Genomic DNA, 20,332 nt, shown 5'->3' with positions numbered 1-20,332 from the left:
AAGAAAACTTTTTCTTGTAAGACCTCTTCAAGAAGCGTATAGAAGTGTATATCAAATCTGTTTGCGAATAGGAGTAATAATAATAAAATGAAACTTCCGTTTAAAAAGGGGACGGTAATGTTTGAATGAGAGTGGTGGGTGTTGAATGTCAACACCCACCCTGAAGACACAGCAGCAACGCTTCGACCGATCTTTAAAAAATATTTTTTCCCGTCTTCCAGATAACTTTGAAATAATATGGAATAAATATTTAAAAAAAATAAAAATTATGCGGAATTTTATGGTATGAGGGGCAAACGACAAAGGACTATATTTTTGGCGGTTTTGCAGTCAGAAAAAGTGAAATGTTTTTCAACCAATCATTTTGGGCATCACACACGTGCTTTTATTTACATCAGGACCCAAGTTAGAACGAACAGAGTATAGGAGCAGGTTTCCTGTGTCGAAAACCATTTCATTAATTTCATATTTTCTTATTCTGTCATGACTTCCCACTTGCATACGCCCGATTTACCATTTGGTGCTTTTAGTTATGTGTCTAAGATTTTATATTTCTTGATTAGTATTTCCGAAACTCGTGACAAGGTGGTTCCAAACAAAAGTTTTCGTCCTTTAGGAGAATTGCTCATTTCAAAATTTACGTTTGAAGATCAAGTAATTCTTGTATGGTTTTCAGTGGCGGGGTCTTCGGGTTGAAAATCAAAGTGTTGTAAAAAAAAAGTGGAAAAAAAAAACTGAAAAAATAGTAGAAAAACATAGATCGATTTGAATATTTCTGGAACTAATAACAATATGAATTACTAGTCAGTACCGAAACTGGAGGGGGGGGGGGGCAGATTATTAAGGTACCCCGGGCGCCAGAACAAATGGGGCGCAAATTTTACCCTTCAACCTTTCCCTCAACGTTACAAGGGAGCACCAAAATGCGTGCTTTCCCCAGCTAACCAATAATCCGGTGACGGCATAGGTTTCCCATGCAAAATTTTTCGGAATTTTTCATAAATCGGATGAAAAGCTGAAAATTTTTAATGAATTTCCCAAACTTTACCATCGCGTTTGAAAATTATACGAAGTGAATGAAGGTATGCATTTTTCATGTTTTTTCAGCTGAAAATGATTTGATATTTTCTTGTGAAAAAATTCAAATGAGTTTCTCAATCAGAAATCAGTACATCTGTTAATAAATAGATAAACAGATATGTTCAAAAAACTAAAATCTTCAGTCGAGAATGGTTTGATATTTTTAGCCTTACATTTTCAGTCGAGAATGGATAATCTGATATTTTGAAACTGAAACTGAACTTTATTGCATGAACCTTCACAATGTATAGTGTAACAATATTATGCACAAACACACACATTTATCTAATTGTTCCCCATATTTACATTTACACCAACATTATTTACAACATATTCATAAATTAATTTAAAAAAGTGGGGAAAAAAATAGTGACAGAACTCAAGAAGAATTTTAAAGGATATTTACAGTAAAACTTCGATTAACCGTCATTGTCCGGACCAGGGCTGTGACGGATAACCAAATAGGGATAACAGAAACTTCTCTTAATACATATGTACATCAGTAACGTGATTTCATTGAGGGCTTGGGACGAAAATAAAAATAACGTCCTTTTTGTTGTGTCTATTCCAAAATTCTTTGACAGTCATGACACCATCAGATGAAAGCAAGTCTTCGATAAAAGCTTTTCTGTATCGTCGCTTCATATTTTCAATTATGGGGTAATTACTATTTCCGGTGGCATTTGCACAGACCATAGCAGTGATTCCATCTTTTTGGAGTTTATATCTGGGGATGTTTTATTCGTTTTTTTTTAGACGATGGCGGATAACAGAAACTGACGGTTAATAGAAGTTTTGCTGTATATCAGACAACAACTTTAATAAGTGACTGTTTACTTTTTCGAAAAGAGTATGAAAGAAGTTGTGTAACTGTGTGTGCCGGACTATTTGTGTGTAAATGAGTTAAAATAGTGGCTCCTGAACATTTTTTCGCCATACCCCACCTAAGAATATTATAAAATCCTGCTGCCCCCCCCCCTTTAACAGACACACATACGGGATGGGGCGGGGGAAGACAACCGAAAATTTAGAATTTTTTTTTAAAAGTTAAAATGTTGGGGAAAAAAAGAACTGTAAATGCTGTTTCAATCAATTTCTGTGAATTTGAAATGCTTTTTTAAGGTTAAAAACTCATTTTTCTTTGGAATGATTCTCTGTGCTTCCCTCAAACGTCAAATTAACCCGTTTGCTCCCCCTCCCCCGGAAGTAGGTAAAACTTACTCTTGTTCCTTTTCCGTCACATATACAGTAGCAACGCTCGATAACGGACACCCGTGAGACCGAAAAATGTGTCTACTAACGAGGAGTGGCCGTTAGTAGTAAAATGCACTGAGGCCCATTGACGTAATTAAAAAACCATGCCTGTTATCGGAAGGTGTCCGCAAAAGGGGAGTGTTTGTTGAGGGAGGCTTTACTGTGGTTTTTATTACAGTGTATTTGTAAAGGGATCTCCTATCCATGTGGAGGACGCCAACAATATATCAACCTGATCTAAAGCATGGATTTTCAACCATTGAGACAGTGGGGACCAAAAAATAATAATTTCACGAAGGCTAATAAGTCATACTGTGATATTTCCATTCAAATAAGTGAACCCAATGGGGCCCAAGGTCTGAGTCAAACAGGGAGCCCTATATTATTGGAGAATTTTATTTATTATGTGAACATTTTTTCATTAACTGTAAATTTTCATTAATTTTGGAAGTCCTTTTTCATTAAATGTGAAGTGTCATTAATTCTTAAATTATTTCCTCATCAAATATGAGAATTTTCATTTTTTTAAAGTTATTTTCTTATCAAATATGGATTCTTCCTGAATTCTGAGAAATTATTTTCTCCGCTGAATATGAAATTTTCATTAATAATGAGAAATTATATTTTTTCCACTGAATATTAATTTTTCAAAGTAGTATGCTTCCGTGCTACTTACTAACATGTGTGTCATGGACCTAAATGAGGTTTCTGGGATCCGAGGTAACTTAGAATTAATTTCCTGTGGTTCACTGAGGTGCTCTCTTTATTTGTATTATTTCGCCTAACTGGCATCAAACGTCACAAAGAGTGGAAAGTTTAATACTTTCAAAGGGATCAAAAAGAAAACAAAAATAATAATAAATAAATAAAAAGGTATCAGCCTACTTTGACATAAAAACCTGGAAAAAAAATATCGAATACATATGTACGTATTTTTATTTGTGTATATTTGTTTTGTTCGGTAAATTATGGGCCATAATTTTTATCAAGCAATAGAGAAGGATTCGTAGATATATGATCCTTTTACTTTTTACTTGTCGTCTGCTTCTTTTAAGGTTATTTGTTTTGGGTGTCTCCTTAGATTATTTAGAAAAAAGAACTGAACTTTTCCTCCAGCGCAGTTCTTTTTCGACCTGTCGTCTGCTGCTTTTTTAGAGATCCTCAGTTTTGAATGGTTCCTTGGAAAAAAGAACTGAACTTGCCATTTCACCATCCAGTTCAGTTTGTCGGCTTTGCTCACACGGAATCGAACAGAACGAATGATTCCACTTCTTCGATCTGTCGTCTGCTGCTTTTCTAGGGGTGTCCCTTGTTTTGGATGGCTCCTTGGAAAAAAGAACTGAACTTGTTATTTCAACATCCAGTTCAGTTTGCCGGCTTTGCTCACACGGAACCGAACAGAACGAATGATTCTACTTCTTCGATCTGTCGTCTGCTGCTTTTCCAGAGGTGTCCCTTGTTTTGGATGGTTCCTTGGAAAAAAGAACTGAACTTGTTATTTCAACATCCAGTTCAGTTTGTCGGCTTTGCTCACAGGGAATCGAACAGAACGAATGATTCTACTTCTTCGATCTGTCGTCTGCTGCTTTTCCAGAGGTGACCCTTGTTTTGGATGGTTCCTTGGAAAAAAGAACTGAACTTGTTATTTCAACATCCAGTTCAGTTTGTCGGCTTTGCTCACAGGGAATCGAACAGAACGAATGATTCTACTTCTTCGATCTGTCGTCTGCTGCTTTTCCAGAGGTGTCCCTTGTTTTGGATGGTTCCTTGGAAAAAAGAACTGAACTTGTTATTTCAACATCCAGTTCAGTTTGTCGGCTTTGCTCACAGGGAATCGAACAGAACGAATGATTCTACTTCTTCGATCTGTCGTCTGCTGCTTTTCCAGAGGTGTCCCTTGTTTTGGATGGTTCCTTGGAAAAAAGAACTGAACTTGTTATTTCAACATCCAGTTCAGTTTGTCGGCTTTGCTCACAGGGAATCGAACAGAACGAATGATTCTACTTCTTCGATCTGTCGTCTGCTGCTTTTCCAGAGGTGTCCCTTGTTTTGGATGGTTCCTTGGAAAAAAGAACTGAACTTGTTATTTCAACATCCAGTTCAGTTTGTCGGCTTTGCTCACAGGGAATCGAACAGAACGAATGATTCTACTTCTTCGATCTGTCGTCTGCTGCTTTTCCAGAGGTGTCCCTTGTTTTGGATGGTTCCTTGGAAAAAAGAACTGAACTTGTTATTTCAACATCCAGTTCAGTTTGTCGGCTTTGCTCACAGGGAATCGAACAGAACGAATGATTCTACTTCTTCGATCTGTCGTCTGCTGCTTTTCCAGAGGTGTCCCTTGTTTTGGATGGTTCCTTGGAAAAAAGAACTGAACTTGTTATTTCAACATCCAGTTCAGTTTGCCGGCTTTGCTCACACGGAACCGAACAGAACGAATGATTGTACTTCTTGGAGCTGCCGTCTGCTGCATTTTCAGAGGTGTCCCGTTCCTTGTTTTGGATGGTTCCTGATTAAATTACGCCCGACTCATCAGCTGGAGGAGGACATCGAGTCGGCCATGGCTAGATGGCAGCGCCATCACCTTTGATCAGTAAACTGCTTCTTCAGAGGTTCGTGTGGTTTGGTCGTAGGGAATAGAATTGAATGAAAAATTACGCCAATTTGACAGGAGCCTCAAGATCATTTTCTGAGTCATCTTCAAATTGTAAACTAGATGGAAGCTCATTGTGAATCAGGCATTCAAGTGTTTATTTTAAAGTTTGTTAGGCGGCTCCGTATTTCTTCTGTCAGTCAAGGCCGACCACTTTCGTGTTTGTAAACAAACTGAAAATGCCTAAAAGCAAAGGAATGCGAAAGGACCAGAGTTGGGAGCGCTTGATATTTCTCTTCCAAGTATTAATTTTTATTAATTATTAATCAGTGAATACCGCGTTTCAATCACAAATTCATAAAATATCAAATCACCGATTAGTGAAATCACACTTTTTAAGTGAAAAATGCGCTGAATATAAAATGTATTTTAGTTATTCTCAGGTTGTTTTATTTTTTTTTTAAAAGATAAGATAAATATGTGATCTTGTCAATGGAACTGCCATAGTATAACCCATTTTGGTGTGTTTTTTTTGGCTGAAATGCATTCCACCAAGATTATGGTAAGTTGGCAAGACCTTCAGTTTGAAAAAAAAAAGTGTACCCTTAGAAATGCATAAGATTTTCGCTTACCCCTTTATATGTCAATTGATTACACAATTGCGGATCATTTTTCGCCTACACGTCACATACACATAGGTTGGAAACCACTGTTTTAGACAATATAAAACATACCTGGGCGCTATCTATAACACAGGGCGTTTCAAAAAGAATCACCGGATTTGAAATGCGTATATTACAAATGATATTGAACAGACACTTAAGATTAATGTTTTTTCATGGCTAATCAATTTTTTTTTACAAACCAAATTAAAGGTGCTCGATATGTCCACCTTAGGAGATGCAATGGCCTATGTGTATACAGTAGTCAGATTTGTTTCGAACTTTTGTGAGCATGTTTGCATCCACTGCGAGTGGATTTCTGTGGACTACGTGCTAAACTCTGTCGGATGCGCTCAACATTTCCATCTGGCATACGGGCATTTCCCTTTACAGACAACCAGTGTCTCCGAATTGTTCATACCATCGCCTAATCCTCCGTAGGAAGCTCAACACCAGGGTATTGTTGCCAAAAAACACTAGGAACAGTTGTTACGGACTCGCACTTCGCGAAGCTCAAAACAATTTATGTTGTGCAGTCGCCATCTTGACAAACACTGAAATGGCGGCCGGCTGAAGGAAGAACATTAGCTCTATCTGTTGGCAACTGCGTGAAACTCAAGATTTCCCTCTTTCTACATATACATCAGTCGATCAAAACGGATTAAAAGCTGAATTAGATTTTTGAAACACCCTGCATAACTGGAAAAATAATATAATTCTTCCCATTAAATGCCACCTATAGGGAACATTGCTCCCAAATCTGTAATGAACTAACATTGGTGTAGCGTTCCGGAACTGTAATCAGAGAAAACAATTCCTAGTATTTCCTTATTTATGAACAAAAAAGACTACATAATGAGAAGAAATCCTAAACATCAGCAAGGAATAACGGTTCAAACTCCCCACTGGTAGTTAAGGAAAAAGTACTCAAAATAAAAAAAAATATCGCCAAGGAAAAACGTATTATATTTCCTGTTTATTTTTTTCAGGCTGCTCAAGGATTGCTGTTATCATCCCCGTCACATCTTGGCCTAGTCTGTTATTACGGACATCAAATTAAAGTGGTTGCACAGAAAACGCAAACTAAACTGTAAGTTGATAAATAAATCATTACTTTCAAAAAAATGCATGGTTTCATTTAAGACACTACAATCACAAATTTTTATATTATTTGAGCGGGAGACTTTCCAAGAATGCCAGCAACTTTTTTTTCAAAGGGGGTGGGTCATTGTGGACTGACATTTATGGCTATGTGCAGAGGTGGCTTGAATAGGGAAGTGGTTTACGAAGCTAATGGAATTTCATACACGTTTATGTATAGCATATCGCAAATGTATAATGCACATATGCTGTCGTGTGCCTTCTGTGTGTACATTCGTCTGACTATAGTTCTGCCCACAACTATGGAGCTTTTACAAATTTAAAGACAAAGTTCCTCAGAAAAACTACAGAAGTCCTCAGCCAAACAAACAGCTGGCACGAGTGGCTGGTATCACGAGGCTTGAATTTATGGGTTTGCACACAGGAATGGCATAGAATTACTGCTGATGTGTTACAAATTAATCTAAACCGGACATGCACCTAATCTATATTCCTCGGAGGAATTAGGGGAATGGTAGGTTTATAACACGGACACACATTCTAACATGAAGTTTGTTTCTGTGTAAATGCTTGTTATGTGTAGTGCTGCCATCTACTTTTGTAACTAGTGAAAATGTAAGAATTGGATATTTTATCATTGTAGACTTTTTGATAGGGACCCCAAAGCAGAATGTGTGACATACGCCGCAGAACAACCAGTGCTGTTGCAGAGCAATCTGGAAGAATTTTAAGAATAGTGTAAAAAACGTTATGTATATGCAAATTTTTACTGCAGAACATTTTCAGTCAGCTGAGGGCTCGTTGCAGAACATCGCGAAACATTCTGCTTTGGGGGATAAATACTATTATGTATATGCAAATTTTTACTGCAGAACATTTTCAGTCAGCTGAGGATTCATTGCAGAACATTCTGCTTTGGGGGATAGGCTCGCATTAATGATGGGAACCACAAAAAAACCAACTTCAGCTGACCACCATGATGGTGGGGTTTGAATCTAGGTCCTCAGCTATAAATTAATCTACCTGCCATCAGAAGAAAATTTTAAGATCGGGACAGATGAACCAACCTATGTAGGCATCATTTCCAAATAAGTATACCACTGGCAGATGCTGTGTTGCCAGAATCTGGAACAGTGCCATCAGACCTTGTGTATGCCACCTACCCAAGATTTAGACCTCTCTGGCATCATATACAAAGTTCTTTCCCTTTACCGACTATTTTTTATATTACTTTTCTAGTGAAAAGGCATTTCATACCTTCTAGGGTGGTTGTGAATAAATTCAATGTAAAAATCAGTAACACATCCCGATTAAGATTAATAAAGCATTACCACAACTCATTTTTAAAAAACTCCCATGTGTATTATATAATCAGTTCAAAAAGTTTTATATTATTCTCGCGTGTTTCTAGTTTGTTGATTGAAATGTGTGGAAGATTCTTTCTCCCCGCCATATTCCTGTTTGCAAACTCAACCCATGGACTACAAATGAACGATTTATAAAATTTTTGAGCGAGGGATGGTTGATAAAGATAGATTGAAATTCTTTTGCTTAAAGCATTTCAATCTATGTTGGGCTGTTCAACCAAAATATAATAAAACCTCTTTTGCTAACACTTGTCGGGACAAAAAAAAATTTAATTTGTAGAAAACAGGTGACCACATTATTCCAGGGTTTAAGTTAGTCACATTTTTTGCAAAATTCAAAAGTAGTAAAAGCTACTTTCGCAAAAATACGTACAGGAGATATGAAACGAGTAGACACATCCAATCATTAACATTTTTTTGCAAAAACTTTCCCCCTATTTTGCTTTTTTGTTAAAAGAATTTTTTTTATCTAGTTTAAATCCTGAGTTATTCAATGACATGAAATAAAAGTATGTATTATATACACAGGGAAATTATTCTTCGGCCATGAAAGAGGATGTCAGTTAAGATTAGGTTTTAATATATGATTTTTACATCTAATTTCCAAATACTTTTATAGAAAAATTAGATATAAAATTTTCTGACAATGAAATTTATGTTCAAGAACATAAAATTTTTAAAGGCGATTTTTAAACTGTGATTGCTGTTTAAACTGTGTTGGTAAATACGGTCATATATGAAATAAGCAGCGACCTTAGAGCTATATTGTTATGTAGGCGATTTTAACTGCACATGCGTAATAAATCAAATTTTTTTCACAGGGGTCCTTTCATAAAACGGCAGCTGTGTAAGAAATGCCATGTATTGCTCTTTCCTGGAAGGACATGTGACATTCGACTTAAGTGTAAGTAGATTTCTTTCATGAATAACTGAAAAAATATTTTAAAGCAAATAATTAAAATATGTTTGGTTATCGTTAATTTGACTTTCTCCCTCTCGTTTCATTGCAGCTAAATGCAAAGTAATCACTTGTCAAGTTTGTGGAACGATGAAAAGATTTCCTATGAAACCAGGATATAAAATTGGGGGCAAGAAAAAGAAATGACAATATATTTTTTTAATGGTAAATAAACAGCTGTGATATTTGTAATGACAGTTTTCTCAAAATATTTGCATGTTAATATTTCATTAATATAATAGTGTAACAAAAAAATTTAATTCTCTCGCACCAGGAAAAAAAAAAATGCAAATGTAAATTTGATTACATTAACGATTCTAAAACATTCATAAATCAACATGAAATATATTTTCTGCGATCTTAAAATATTCCACAAAAACATTACGAGTATAATATATTAGTCTGATAATAAAAAATTACAACTAGTGTATATTTTCACAAATGATTTAAAAAAAAAACAACTATCTGCAATTCGGATTGGACATTTTTTGAGAATTTGGCTGATCTCCTTGCTCGAGCAAAGGATTGTTATAAGTGAAATTTTCCACAGATATTTTGCTTTTGCCCCTGACTACTGCTCTGAGGACTTTCGTGGAGCTTGCGCCAGAAACTGCCAAGTATAGCTCTTTGTTGATCCAGTAGGTATTCACGTGACGAACTTCACTCATACGCATCGACTGAATGACAACGAAGCCACTGTAACCTCTCCATTGTAATATGTGGACCGATTTGGATTCTTTACTGGCTGCGACTAGATATGTTTCACCTTTGAAATTTGAATAGTAAAAAAGAAAACAAGTATTCAGATACATTTCAAGCGAATGAAACAAGTTTTTTCAGCACTTGATTAAAATATATTGTTTTTAGAGATAAGCCACGTGTTTATTCCTTGACATTTTTTTTACAGGAGTTGTGAACAATTCATTACAGTTTGTTGAAACAGCATTACAGTGGGCAAGTTGTCAGACTTGCCTAGATGGCCCAGGTTCAAACCCCCACAGTGATGATCAGCTGAAGTTTGTTTTCTGTGGTTCCAACTTTAAGGGGCAAATTCAAGCTGATCTCTCCATTAAAAAAGTCTCACCACAGACAGTACAATTATTCAATCCTTACTCTTTTATCATAGTTAGAAAGATTGATGGCAGATGCCGCAGAACACATATATAACAAGCATTACACAGAAACAAACTTTGCGTTAGGTTCACTACACATACATTAGTTAAAAATTCCGTAAAAAGAAAATGGATGATACATGTGTGGTTTAGTAATAGAATTGTTACGAAAATTATGTTCTATCATTTTCACCTGTAAATTGTTGGCGACACAATTTGTAAAAACCCCTCTAGTTAACAAAGCCATGACAGAGAAATCACTCAGTTGGTCTGGAAGATTCAAGGAGGGCTTCAACCAAAGGGTAACACCACCAAACCATATAACTATAATAGGAACTTCTCGAAAATTCTCCCTCCCCCCCGCCCCCCATGTCTATAAAAACTAACAAAGAAGATTTTTCAAGATGGTATCAAGACGAGACCGCTCTGTTATTTATAAAACATTCTAGTTTTTAGCATTTTTCGTTAAAATCGCTATGATTATGTGCCTGTTCTGTGGAATAAATCTGGCGTCCTGCATTTGATTTCACACTCTGCTCATTTCAAGGGGACTGAGAAATTATCCGAAACAGTATTGTGTAGTAGCTAGTATTAGTAGCATGCATTTTAAAAACTTATATTTAAGAATTAAAATTCAACTGTTCATAAAACAAAAATTAACACAAATACAGAGAGTAGAGCAATGACTAGGGCTCTGTTTTATGACCTAAAAATATGACCTTATAATTTTCCCATTATTTCTCTTCTTTCAGTTATTGAGTCTTAGCTTAAGTTAAAAAAAAACAATTTATTCATTTACCATTTTAATTAAAATTCTCTCAAACTTGAATGAAAACCACGCCTACCTTATGCACAATAACTTTTTTTTAAATATGTTCTGGAACTGCACTGAATTTTCCCTTATGCACAATAACACTGTTCTTCAGTACGTTTTAGAATTGCACTGAATACTAAGAGATGCAGTTTGAAATATTTAAAAAAAGCTGCCATTGTTTATTTTCTTGTAAGATATATTCACGGGGTCCTACTTTATGATAAAGTAAGACGTGTCCTTGTTTTTACCAAATCTTATAAAAATTTGTGTAATCGATTTTAATTGAGGGAATCATCGATATATTAGATTGAAATGATTTTGCGAAAGAAATTTTTAATTATTTTTAAGGTTATTTAAGGGGTGCATGTTGAACATTTGGTTTTTTATTTTTCTTTTGCTTAGTTTGAAGGTTCAGTAAGAGTAGCGATTTAAAAACTTCTATCTGGATAGAATAAATTTTGTATTTACTACTTCATGATCTTGGACAGTAACATTTACAAAATTGTGTTTCACCTATATTTTAAAATGTGCACCAACAGTTTATACATAACAAAGCAGTTGGATACATAGGCCTATTATAGGTTTATATTATAAAAACTTGAATGCCTTCATAATTTGCTGTGAATTGTCAAAGAATCCAAAAAAAAAATAACATACAGGGTGTTGTGTTAATGGACTGACAAACTCTGTGTTAGTAGACATCAAGAATAATAAAAATTACAATGAAACATGGTGTCGCGAACCACGTTGAGAGGGTGAAAATCAAAAAATACATGCAGGTTTCGACATCTAAAAAATGAATTTATTATGCTATAATTATATTGTCTCTAAGAGAGCCCTTGCCTCGTCCTACTTTTTAGTGTAGTACTGTGTGGTAAAAAAATTAGAAAAGTAAGGAAAAGTATGTTAAGTGAAAACCCTGTACATTTGAAAAACTACTCTACAAAAAGCTTTTTTTTAAATTTGGGAAAAATTATCAAAGATCGAGCAATACTTAAAGGCTTTGCATCAACTAGATATCTGCTTTATGACATCTCAGCAATTCAACATAAGAAATAATTGACATGTTGCTGCACATTAATCCCTAAACTGCCAATGAAATTAAAACGATCTACTTCCCAGTGCCACTCTTTTTCGATTGCAGAATAGAGACTCATAAACATGACTGTGGCAGTTAACACACAGGCCCCCCCCCCCTCTAGAGCATATATATACCCGTGGTACTTAAAGTGGTTTTATGCTGGAACTTTCAGCATGTTTAACAAGTGGAACCATTGGTACTTTGAACTGAATACACCTCTGGTCTAATATAATTGAACAATTTACTGCTACTCTCAGAAGTGAGCAAGTTGTGTCGAAACTGTGCGCATGTCATATCCAAGGGATATACCTAACCATATGTATGTATTTGTGTAATTAAATCACGTGTAATAATACATTCAATTATATATTTGAAATATTGAATATTTACAGGCAGAGTTGCAACTAGGAGGAAGTAGGGAAAGGACCTGGTGCACCGGATACTGAACTAGGAAGTGCACCAAGTTTGCTGTTTGTTCTTTCAAAATGATAAGGCTGTGGCATGAAAATATGTACTTGCTTAAGGTGACACTGCCAATTTGTTTTTTTGGGGAGGTGGCCCTGGTTGTAAACCGATCTCCCTATTAGTGTCGCATTAGGGTTTGAACGCATTAGGGTTTTTTGATGCGAGTTTGTTATACTCATTGGCTCATGCAAAGGAGGGTTTGGGGTTCCAACACCCCCCCCCCCCCAAGCCGAGATTATAGTTTTACTTTGCAGGAAAAACGTAAGGCCCCCCCCTCCCCCAAGAAAATTTCGTACGCCTATGGTTACCACTTACCACTCAACCTCCACAGAAGCTAGAGTATGATTATTGGTCACCTCAAAAAGCTTTCTTTCGAACATTTCCCGGGCTCTATTAGATTTAGCTAAAACTGTCTAGCGACTGCTTACTCTTGAGGGGAAAAGAGCCGCTTTACAATGTGCTCATGTAATACTTGTGCTCTAGTGACATCAAGCCTTGAAAAGATAGATGCCATGATATTTGAGAAGAATACCTCGGAAGAATTATCTTTATATTCTGCCTCGAGATAAGGATTTGTATTTACAAAAGTGAGGGAAAAAATATATTTTAAACTTGTAAAATACAAAATATGGGAAGGAACACACTGCAACCATCAAAAGTTGGATCAAGGCTACACGACACAAAAATAAGGAAGGGTTGATGTGCAATACAATTCTATGCCTCGTCACAACTACATGCCAACACAATTCTATATGTAAAATAAAAAAAAAATTTTCAAACGAATGCGTATATACAAAAGAAGTTCCAAAAATAGAAAATAAAAACGGGAATATTTATTACCTTCCATCATGAAAGATGTCATCGACACTATCCCTTGCAGAGGAACAGCCTGGATCCATCTCAGATTGTATTCGTAAAGATATATATTCACTTGTCCACCCTTTGTGACTCCATCGCATTTTGCTGCTTCACCATACCAATCGTCGACTCCGGCAACTGCAAGCAGGACATAAGGACCGGCACGAATCCAATGAATACTTGCGACATTTTGGGACGGTATGTTTTGGATCAGTTCGAACTAATTCAAGAGAAAATTCGAAATAGATTGTAAATATCAATGCCAGTCTATAATCGCTGCTTGCAAAATAAGCTCGCATAACATTCATATTCTTCTGGTGCAAAATAATGTTAAATTATTACTTCCATCTCGAAATCTCAAGAAAAATAAAAACTTTCTCCAAAAAAGTTTTCATGGAACAGAATTTTCTAGTAGAAATTAGTTTGTATGGGAATTCGTTAAAACAAAAAGTCTAACTTGCCATGTGAAGAAATATTTTACTGCCGAAAAAAAAAAGATTTTGAGAGACCGCATGGACAGAAATGTTCAACCTATGGTCTGCGGGCCATATATGGCTCTGAGTCATCTAATGTGGCCCATGACCTCAAACTTAATTTTTTTTTAAATGAATCTACTCATACACACAAACATCACAAAAGTGACCCATTGAGCAGTTTCATTGAATTGCCCATGGCTCATTCCCAGGTCTTTGAAATGATCTTTACCACATGTACATTTGATATGAGTAACGTGCAACATTGTTCCAAAACAATTAAGTGGCCCCACAGCGAATTTTCAGTTCACTTAAGTGACCCATGAGAGGCGTACTTATGGATCACTTGAGTGACTAGAACAGCCACAGCATATTAACAAATCATGTTGGCTATCTGTGGGCCCCCCCCCACCTGTAATGACTCTCCTCCTACTTGATTTTCATCCGTGTGCCCTCCCCACCTAGGCACAGAATTTTTTCCTATCCAAAATTATAATTTCTGCATCACATCTAGTCATCTACATTTTGTAGAAATTTAAGGCATAACCAACTTGTAAAGGAAAAAAAAAAGAAAAGTGTTAGACGTTATACATTTTAAGCATCAGTATGTATTTCTTTTTGATGGTTGTTGTGGGAAGGGGGGGATTTAGAAAATTAATGAAATAGGTTCTATTATAGAACATTCATACTCATGGTTAGTCGAAAACTATGTTTTTGCTGTGAACCGTATTTTAACATGTATAAGAAACCATTGATTTCTTGGGTTTAAAATATGGGAAGTTGATTACATAATTTTGGAAATGTTCAATTTTGAAAGAGAATTAATGGGAACGTTACCTTGTGATAAAAAATTACAGTAAAGTCTGAAAAATTGGAAATTTCTACATCGCCTGTTGATTCCAGTAGGTTTTACCTAGCCCAGAAAGATATGTTGATGACTAGAGCAGCAAGGGTAAGAAACATGATTATTCTACAGTAGAACCTCTCGTAACGGACTCCTGTTACCGGATACCTTTACTAATAGACACTTTTTTGAATTACGTTGATGTGGGACTCCGTGCATTTTATTATCTATTAATAAACACTCCCATTAACAGACAAAATTGCAGGTCCTGTGGGTGACTGCTATGGAGAGTTCCTACTAAAAAATACTGGAGTGAATAAACAAGACGGATATAAATTTTTTTGGTAGAAATGACTAACTTTACACATCCCAATTTTCATACCAAAAGTATTTCCATCAGAATAAATCCTGTTGCATAATCGGACAGAGCTTGTCCCAAGGATTCAGAAATCGTGGGAAAAAATGAATTTTAAAAAAGAATATAAATGTTCTTTTTTGAAGATAAGCTTCTCGATTGTCAAAAGCTCCATAAAATATGTCGCATGGTCACTAATTTGTAATGTTTTGTTTACATTCCTTTTTTTTTTTACCTCGAAGTAAACCCATTTTTCCCCCTTATTATAATTTACATCACAAAGAAGATGGTTAAAGATTTGAAGGAAGAAGTAATGCGATATTACACTTCAATACATTTATTTTAGGGGTAATTTTTGAGGCTTTATATGGCCATGTTTAAGCAGTACTATGAAATAGAAAGCCTGAAAAATGTTTTAATTTTCATAGTTAATGACAGATTTTTTTATTAACTCAAAAATTTAAGGATTAATTATATTAGTCCAAATAAAATAAAAAACCATTTTGTACCATGTTACTCGAGCTGTTCCATCTGTACACAGATGAATATGAATCTGGGTAACTTCCCAGACTTGTTCCTACGGCAAGCAATTTTTCCGCTCCATATTGACTCAGTACATTTGCTGTGAAGTCCATCGAAACTGAACCACGAACCTCGATGAACTGATGTTCTTGCCATACCTTTTTCATCAAGTCACCCGCGTACACCACTATGTTAGCATAAGTAGCTGTAAAATGTGAAAAAAAATAATTATCGTAATTTTGTTTATAAAGGGAATGGGTAGAAACTCATCTGCATAGCAAAGTTTATATCTCATTACAGTATAATCCCCACGTCCACTAATCCAGTATTTTTTAAGGAGTGTTTTATTCTAGCATAGAAGAGGAAAACATGCCGCAGTATATCTTTGTGCAGAAGTTTATATTATTTAAACAGGCTTTTCAATTGACCCTTACAGTAATCAGGCACACTCTGGTTTGATATGTGCCAGATTAATGAGAGTCAAACTGTTTGATCTGAAGACTATGTAAATAGAGTTTTAAAGCATGTGTCTTAACGACATTTATCATCATCTTATATATACTTAGAAATATAATGGGAAATAGTTCCGTTTCGTGTGTTGCATGGCTGGTTTTCAAACCAGAAGTCATACCTACACTAGTAAGCTAATGTCAAATTTACCTTAAAATCTATAGACACAGAAAACTGCTTACTCGTTTTATATACAATAGACTCTTGATGATCTGGCCATGCACTAATCCAGCGTTTTTAGGCGGATTTTCTTTGAGCATAGAAGAGGAAAATTTGATACTGCATGTCTACACGCAGAAATTGATATTATTCAACTAAACTCCAGTGATCTGGAGCACCCTACTCTGATATGCGCTGAATTAACGAGAGTCTGCTGCTATTCAAGATAATTTAAAACTCTCCATTTTCCTCAGTTTTTTGTTAATGTGCTTTTATTTTGGCCAGAAAGACGATTTAAAAATATTCATGTCACAATATTAAAATATTTAAAAAACTGTTTCTGCCTGCATATTTAAAGAAAAATCTTTGATATGCACTTACCATGGACCTTGTCATAGTAATATGCAGCGACGACGTAAGTGTATCCATTCTCTTCAAATGATGCCACATCTGTCAGACCTGGGGAACTGCCTATCACATAATGAGCTTGGAATGGTTCGGTGCTCGACATAGAACCTATCACTGTTTCTTCTACTCCATCGCTACACCTAAAATGCAATTAAACCTGTCTCAGTAATTTCCTAATCAAAGTACATAGTAAATGATTCTTAGCAATTATATAAATAGTGAAGACGTTGTACAAGAACCATGTCTACTCCAAGTGAATGCTACATTTTACAGAGGTGGAGTAGTTAGCAAACAATACGGCCTGGAATATACATACTACTGAGCAGCACGAAAGCTTAAACCTCTGAGCAAACATGACTAATAAGCTTATTGGTTGCATTCCAACATGTATTTGCTCAAAAGTAACACTTTCATACTGCTTAGTAACATGACCTAAGGGTGCGGACATGTACAATTGGGACACCAGCATGCACTAATGCACCGTTATATATTGGTTAAGCAATGGTGCAGAATCAGAAACCAAAGTGCATTATATTTATATGCTAGGTCCACTGTATGTAATTAAGGTACAATCTTCCTGCCAAGAACATTTTCTCGCTCAGTAAGACTTATTTTCGTGGTTCCAACTCTTGATAAAACTCATTGGAGATTTCCCATTTAAAGCATTTTCCTGCTTACAATGCTTAGTCACGAAATGCTTTTCAAAATTATAAGCGGGATCTAAGTAGGTTTGTATCTCTGATATTGTGGTGTGCTGATGAAAAGAAACTGAATTTATCAAATTGTTTTGTGATAAGTAATACTCAATATTCTGCCCACAGAAAGTGACGATTAGGTATAGACATTTCTTCCAGTGACAGCTCATTACAGAGTGTGGCATGGTGGCAAGATGTTCATCTACCACTGTGAAGGTTGCCGTCAAGGACTACGTTCGAACCAGGGAAAGAATAACATTTTCTGTAACAAGCTTTCACAGGCGGAGATAGACTTGGAAGTCTGGGGGCACGATGAAGATGTCAATTCATATACATTAGATCAGTCGACTCTACCTTTGACATTGGCGGCAATGCCCCCTACATCTCCGCCCATGCAAGCTTTAGGCAATTTCCGAGATATGACACCTTCATTTCCAACCAAACTCCTTAACGGCAGTAAATAGAAATATAACAGCATGGTCAGAGTTGGTGTGTGGTAAAATAGCTCACAGAAAATCCTGAGGGGGAAAAATTCTGTTAGAATCAAATTTCTTATAACATCTGCCATATGAAAATAAAAACGCTTTATATTGATGTGGCGTTAATGTAAATATTTTACACAATGAGCCAAATTGATATTATTCAATGTTTGAAATCAGTTTAGGTTTCGTATTTGTCGTAGCCAATTGTTTAATGCAAATTTTGAAAATTTAGAATTTACTGATAGAAGAATAATTCAAAATATGGATTGCAGTATCAGTATCCTAGGTACCCCCCCCCCCAAAAGCACGATTGCTGGTGAAACTAACAACTCCATTCTCACATTCCAAGTACACTAAGGCTCTCTCGTTCGGCACTTGCACCTTTGTGCTCTACTCTGTATATGGGGTGACCATATGGCCTGTATTTTACAGGACATTTTCAATTAGTGTTTTAAAAACCTTAAAATCCATGAAATTCAATTGATGCGATTCAATGACACTAAGTTATCAAATCCATTTGAAGAGTTAATGACAATTTTCTAGGGAGGTGCACACCTTTGCGCCATCTTCAGGAGCTGCCTTTAGCATATTCATATGATCTGAAAGCCAGGTTTGATCATTCAGGAGAGGAGACATTTGTTAGAATTATAACACCCCTTACCAACTAATGACTCGACTGCGCCTAACAAGAAAAATCTACCAAATATGGGAATACTAGTGTAATTTAATAAGTTAATTGCACAAGCCATCTTATTACTTTGATATAAGACAGATGGCAGCACTTCTACTACCCACAGTAAGTCCATTTCCCCAGTAAAGGTCACCTTAATTACCTTTGCTCTAGTTCTATATAAAAATGTTACCACTCGTAGAAAAATAAATTAAACTAACCACTGTTCTCTTTTCATTAGATCCACCCATATACTAAACTAAGGACCTCTTGGTTACATTTTTAATGAATAAAATAAAGGAACATCTCCAATTTATGTTACGCTGTGTTACGAGGTGTTCCAGCATGAAATGACTTCAAAAATAAGATCATGTAACATGCATAACTTGGACATTATAAATATGCAAAAGCCACACACACTACTGTGTGCACCAATTCCTTAGAATTTCTACAATGTACCTACACAGTTTAATATTATACTTGGTCATATTTTTCAAGATAGAAAAATAGTTTTACCCGTAACGGTCCAGAGGTTTTTGGAACTTTCGTTAGTAAAGTTCTTATTTTGTAGTGCTCCCTTCTATAATAAAGACCCCTGTATAGCTTACAAGTTCTGCTCGGAAGCAGAATTTACAGGGGGCCTTCCTGTAATTATAAGGAGCTGTTATAACAATGTAGTTCTTTACTGATGCGATTCCTCATGGGCGGAGATACAAGGGGTGTGGGGACAATGATCCCAGCGTCAAAGGTGCAGTCGACTGATCTAATGTATATATGAATTGACATCATCGTGCCCGCCCCTCCCAGACTTCCAAGTCTATCTCCACCTATGGTCAACCTCGACATAAAACAAAAGATTAATATTAGAAGATATAAAATAAAAATGAGATTTACACTCAAAGATAAAACAAATACAATACCAAGAATAAATTTACTCACCCTTGTGACTGCGGCATTGAACTGTTTGTCCAAACCACCAAGATGCTGTCCGCACCATATTCGCCGATAGAGTAAAATCTACCATTCAATGGTCTGTTATAAGACGAGATTCCCCCTCTTTGATCTATTGACAACCAATTTGATTGTTCCATATAACAACAACTTTTAAGTTCGCAATATTCTTGGCTAGTCCATATCAATAACGTCTGGTAATTTCTACTGTTTCTTTAAAAAGGGAAAAAGACTTTGGTTACATCGACAACAGTTTTAGACAAATAAAAGAAAGTTTGAAAAAACACAGAATATGCAAGTTATAGAAGCAAACCTTTCTTTATCGACTGCAGTGACCATTATAGAATTTTTGATATCTATTTCTTGAAAGAGTACAAAGAATGCAAAATCCATTGTACGATCTAAAAGAGAACAAAAAATAAATTTGATTTACTGCTGTGTACCAAAGATCCATAAGAAAAATACTTATCAAACCTGCAGCAAGAGCAAGTTTTTTTTAAATGTGAGAATATTTAAACACCAGCACCAATTGCTCCCCTTAGTTGCGGCTCTGGTCTTTACCAATCACGTACTTTCAATATCATGAACATTCAAGTCTATAGAAGTTCGTAAAAACAAGCATTGACTGTGAACTTTAATACAAGATTCCTCAAAAGGCTGGTTATATATTTTTGGAGATGATTACAAGGAAGAAAATTCATGTCTGCTCCCATGGACTCAAACCCCGGTATCTGGTTTCCCGGACGAGTGCTCTAACATATGTAAAAAATGTTAAAAGGCTCCGTACATGGATGGTGGCAGCGATCAACTAATAGCTTAGGAAGGAATATTGTTTCTAAAGCTTAATTGGTAGAACACTCGTCCGGCAAATTAGAGATCAGGGTTCGAGTTCCTATGGAGGTGCAGATGAATTTTTTTTTT

General features: G+C 35.9%; 2 protein-coding genes across 5 annotated transcripts in view; one reads left to right on the top strand and one right to left on the bottom strand.

Moving 5' to 3' along the window:
* The first annotated feature begins 5,117 nt into the window (after positions 1-5,117).
* Rpp21 (ribonuclease P protein subunit Rpp21) lies at positions 5,118-12,487 on the top strand. Of its 4 annotated transcripts, none has more exons than XM_089248326.1 (5): positions 5,118-5,226; positions 6,576-6,676; positions 8,876-8,958; positions 9,065-9,177; positions 12,412-12,487. In XM_089248326.1, the coding sequence occupies exons 1-4, from the start codon at positions 5,164-5,166 to the stop codon at positions 9,157-9,159; spliced, it is 342 nt and encodes a 113-aa protein (XP_089104452.1). In that variant the 5' UTR covers positions 5,118-5,163; the 3' UTR covers positions 9,160-9,177; positions 12,412-12,487. The 4 variants fall into 4 exon arrangements, with proteins under 4 accessions (XP_089104452.1, XP_089104453.1, XP_089104451.1 ...); XM_089248327.1 differs by lacking the exon at positions 12,412-12,487 and adding an exon at positions 9,920-9,934; XM_089248325.1 differs by lacking the exon at positions 12,412-12,487 and having other exon boundaries at positions 9,065-9,204.
* Positions 9,157-20,332, bottom strand: part of LOC149070869 (uncharacterized) — a 63,880-nt gene continuing 52,704 nt past the window's right edge. The window contains exons 26-31 of the mRNA XM_089248324.1: positions 19,725-19,812; positions 19,400-19,624; positions 16,587-16,753; positions 15,524-15,741; positions 13,325-13,562; positions 9,157-9,778 (exon numbers count right to left, since the gene is read on the bottom strand). Of these exons, the coding sequence (XP_089104450.1) occupies positions 9,474-9,778; positions 13,325-13,562; positions 15,524-15,741; positions 16,587-16,753; positions 19,400-19,624; positions 19,725-19,812 (1,241 nt within the window). The 3' untranslated portion in view covers positions 9,157-9,473. The remainder of the gene's footprint in view (positions 9,779-13,324; positions 13,563-15,523; positions 15,742-16,586; positions 16,754-19,399; positions 19,625-19,724; positions 19,813-20,332) is intronic.

This window comes from Pholcus phalangioides, unplaced genomic scaffold, assembly GCF_987345545.1.
Source record: "Pholcus phalangioides strain wild (caught in Gottingen) unplaced genomic scaffold, Ppha-v1.0 ptg000020l_1, whole genome shotgun sequence".
Lineage (NCBI taxonomy): Eukaryota > Metazoa > Arthropoda > Arachnida > Araneae > Pholcidae > Pholcus > Pholcus phalangioides.
The sequence above is the reverse complement of the archived record's forward strand: the minus strand, read 5'-3'. Positions and strand labels throughout refer to the sequence as shown.

Coding starts and splice junctions, on each gene's coding strand:
- Rpp21 (XM_089248326.1), top strand. CDS start 5,164: ATGCCTAAAAGCAAAGGAATGCGAAAGGACCAGAGTTGGGAGCGCTTG. Junction 6,677..8,875: donor CAGAAAACGCAAACTAAACT/GTAAGTTGATAA, acceptor TTTTTTTCACAG/GGGTCCTTTCATAAAACGGC. Junction 8,959..9,064: donor ATGTGACATTCGACTTAAGT/GTAAGTAGATTT, acceptor GTTTCATTGCAG/CTAAATGCAAAGTAATCACT.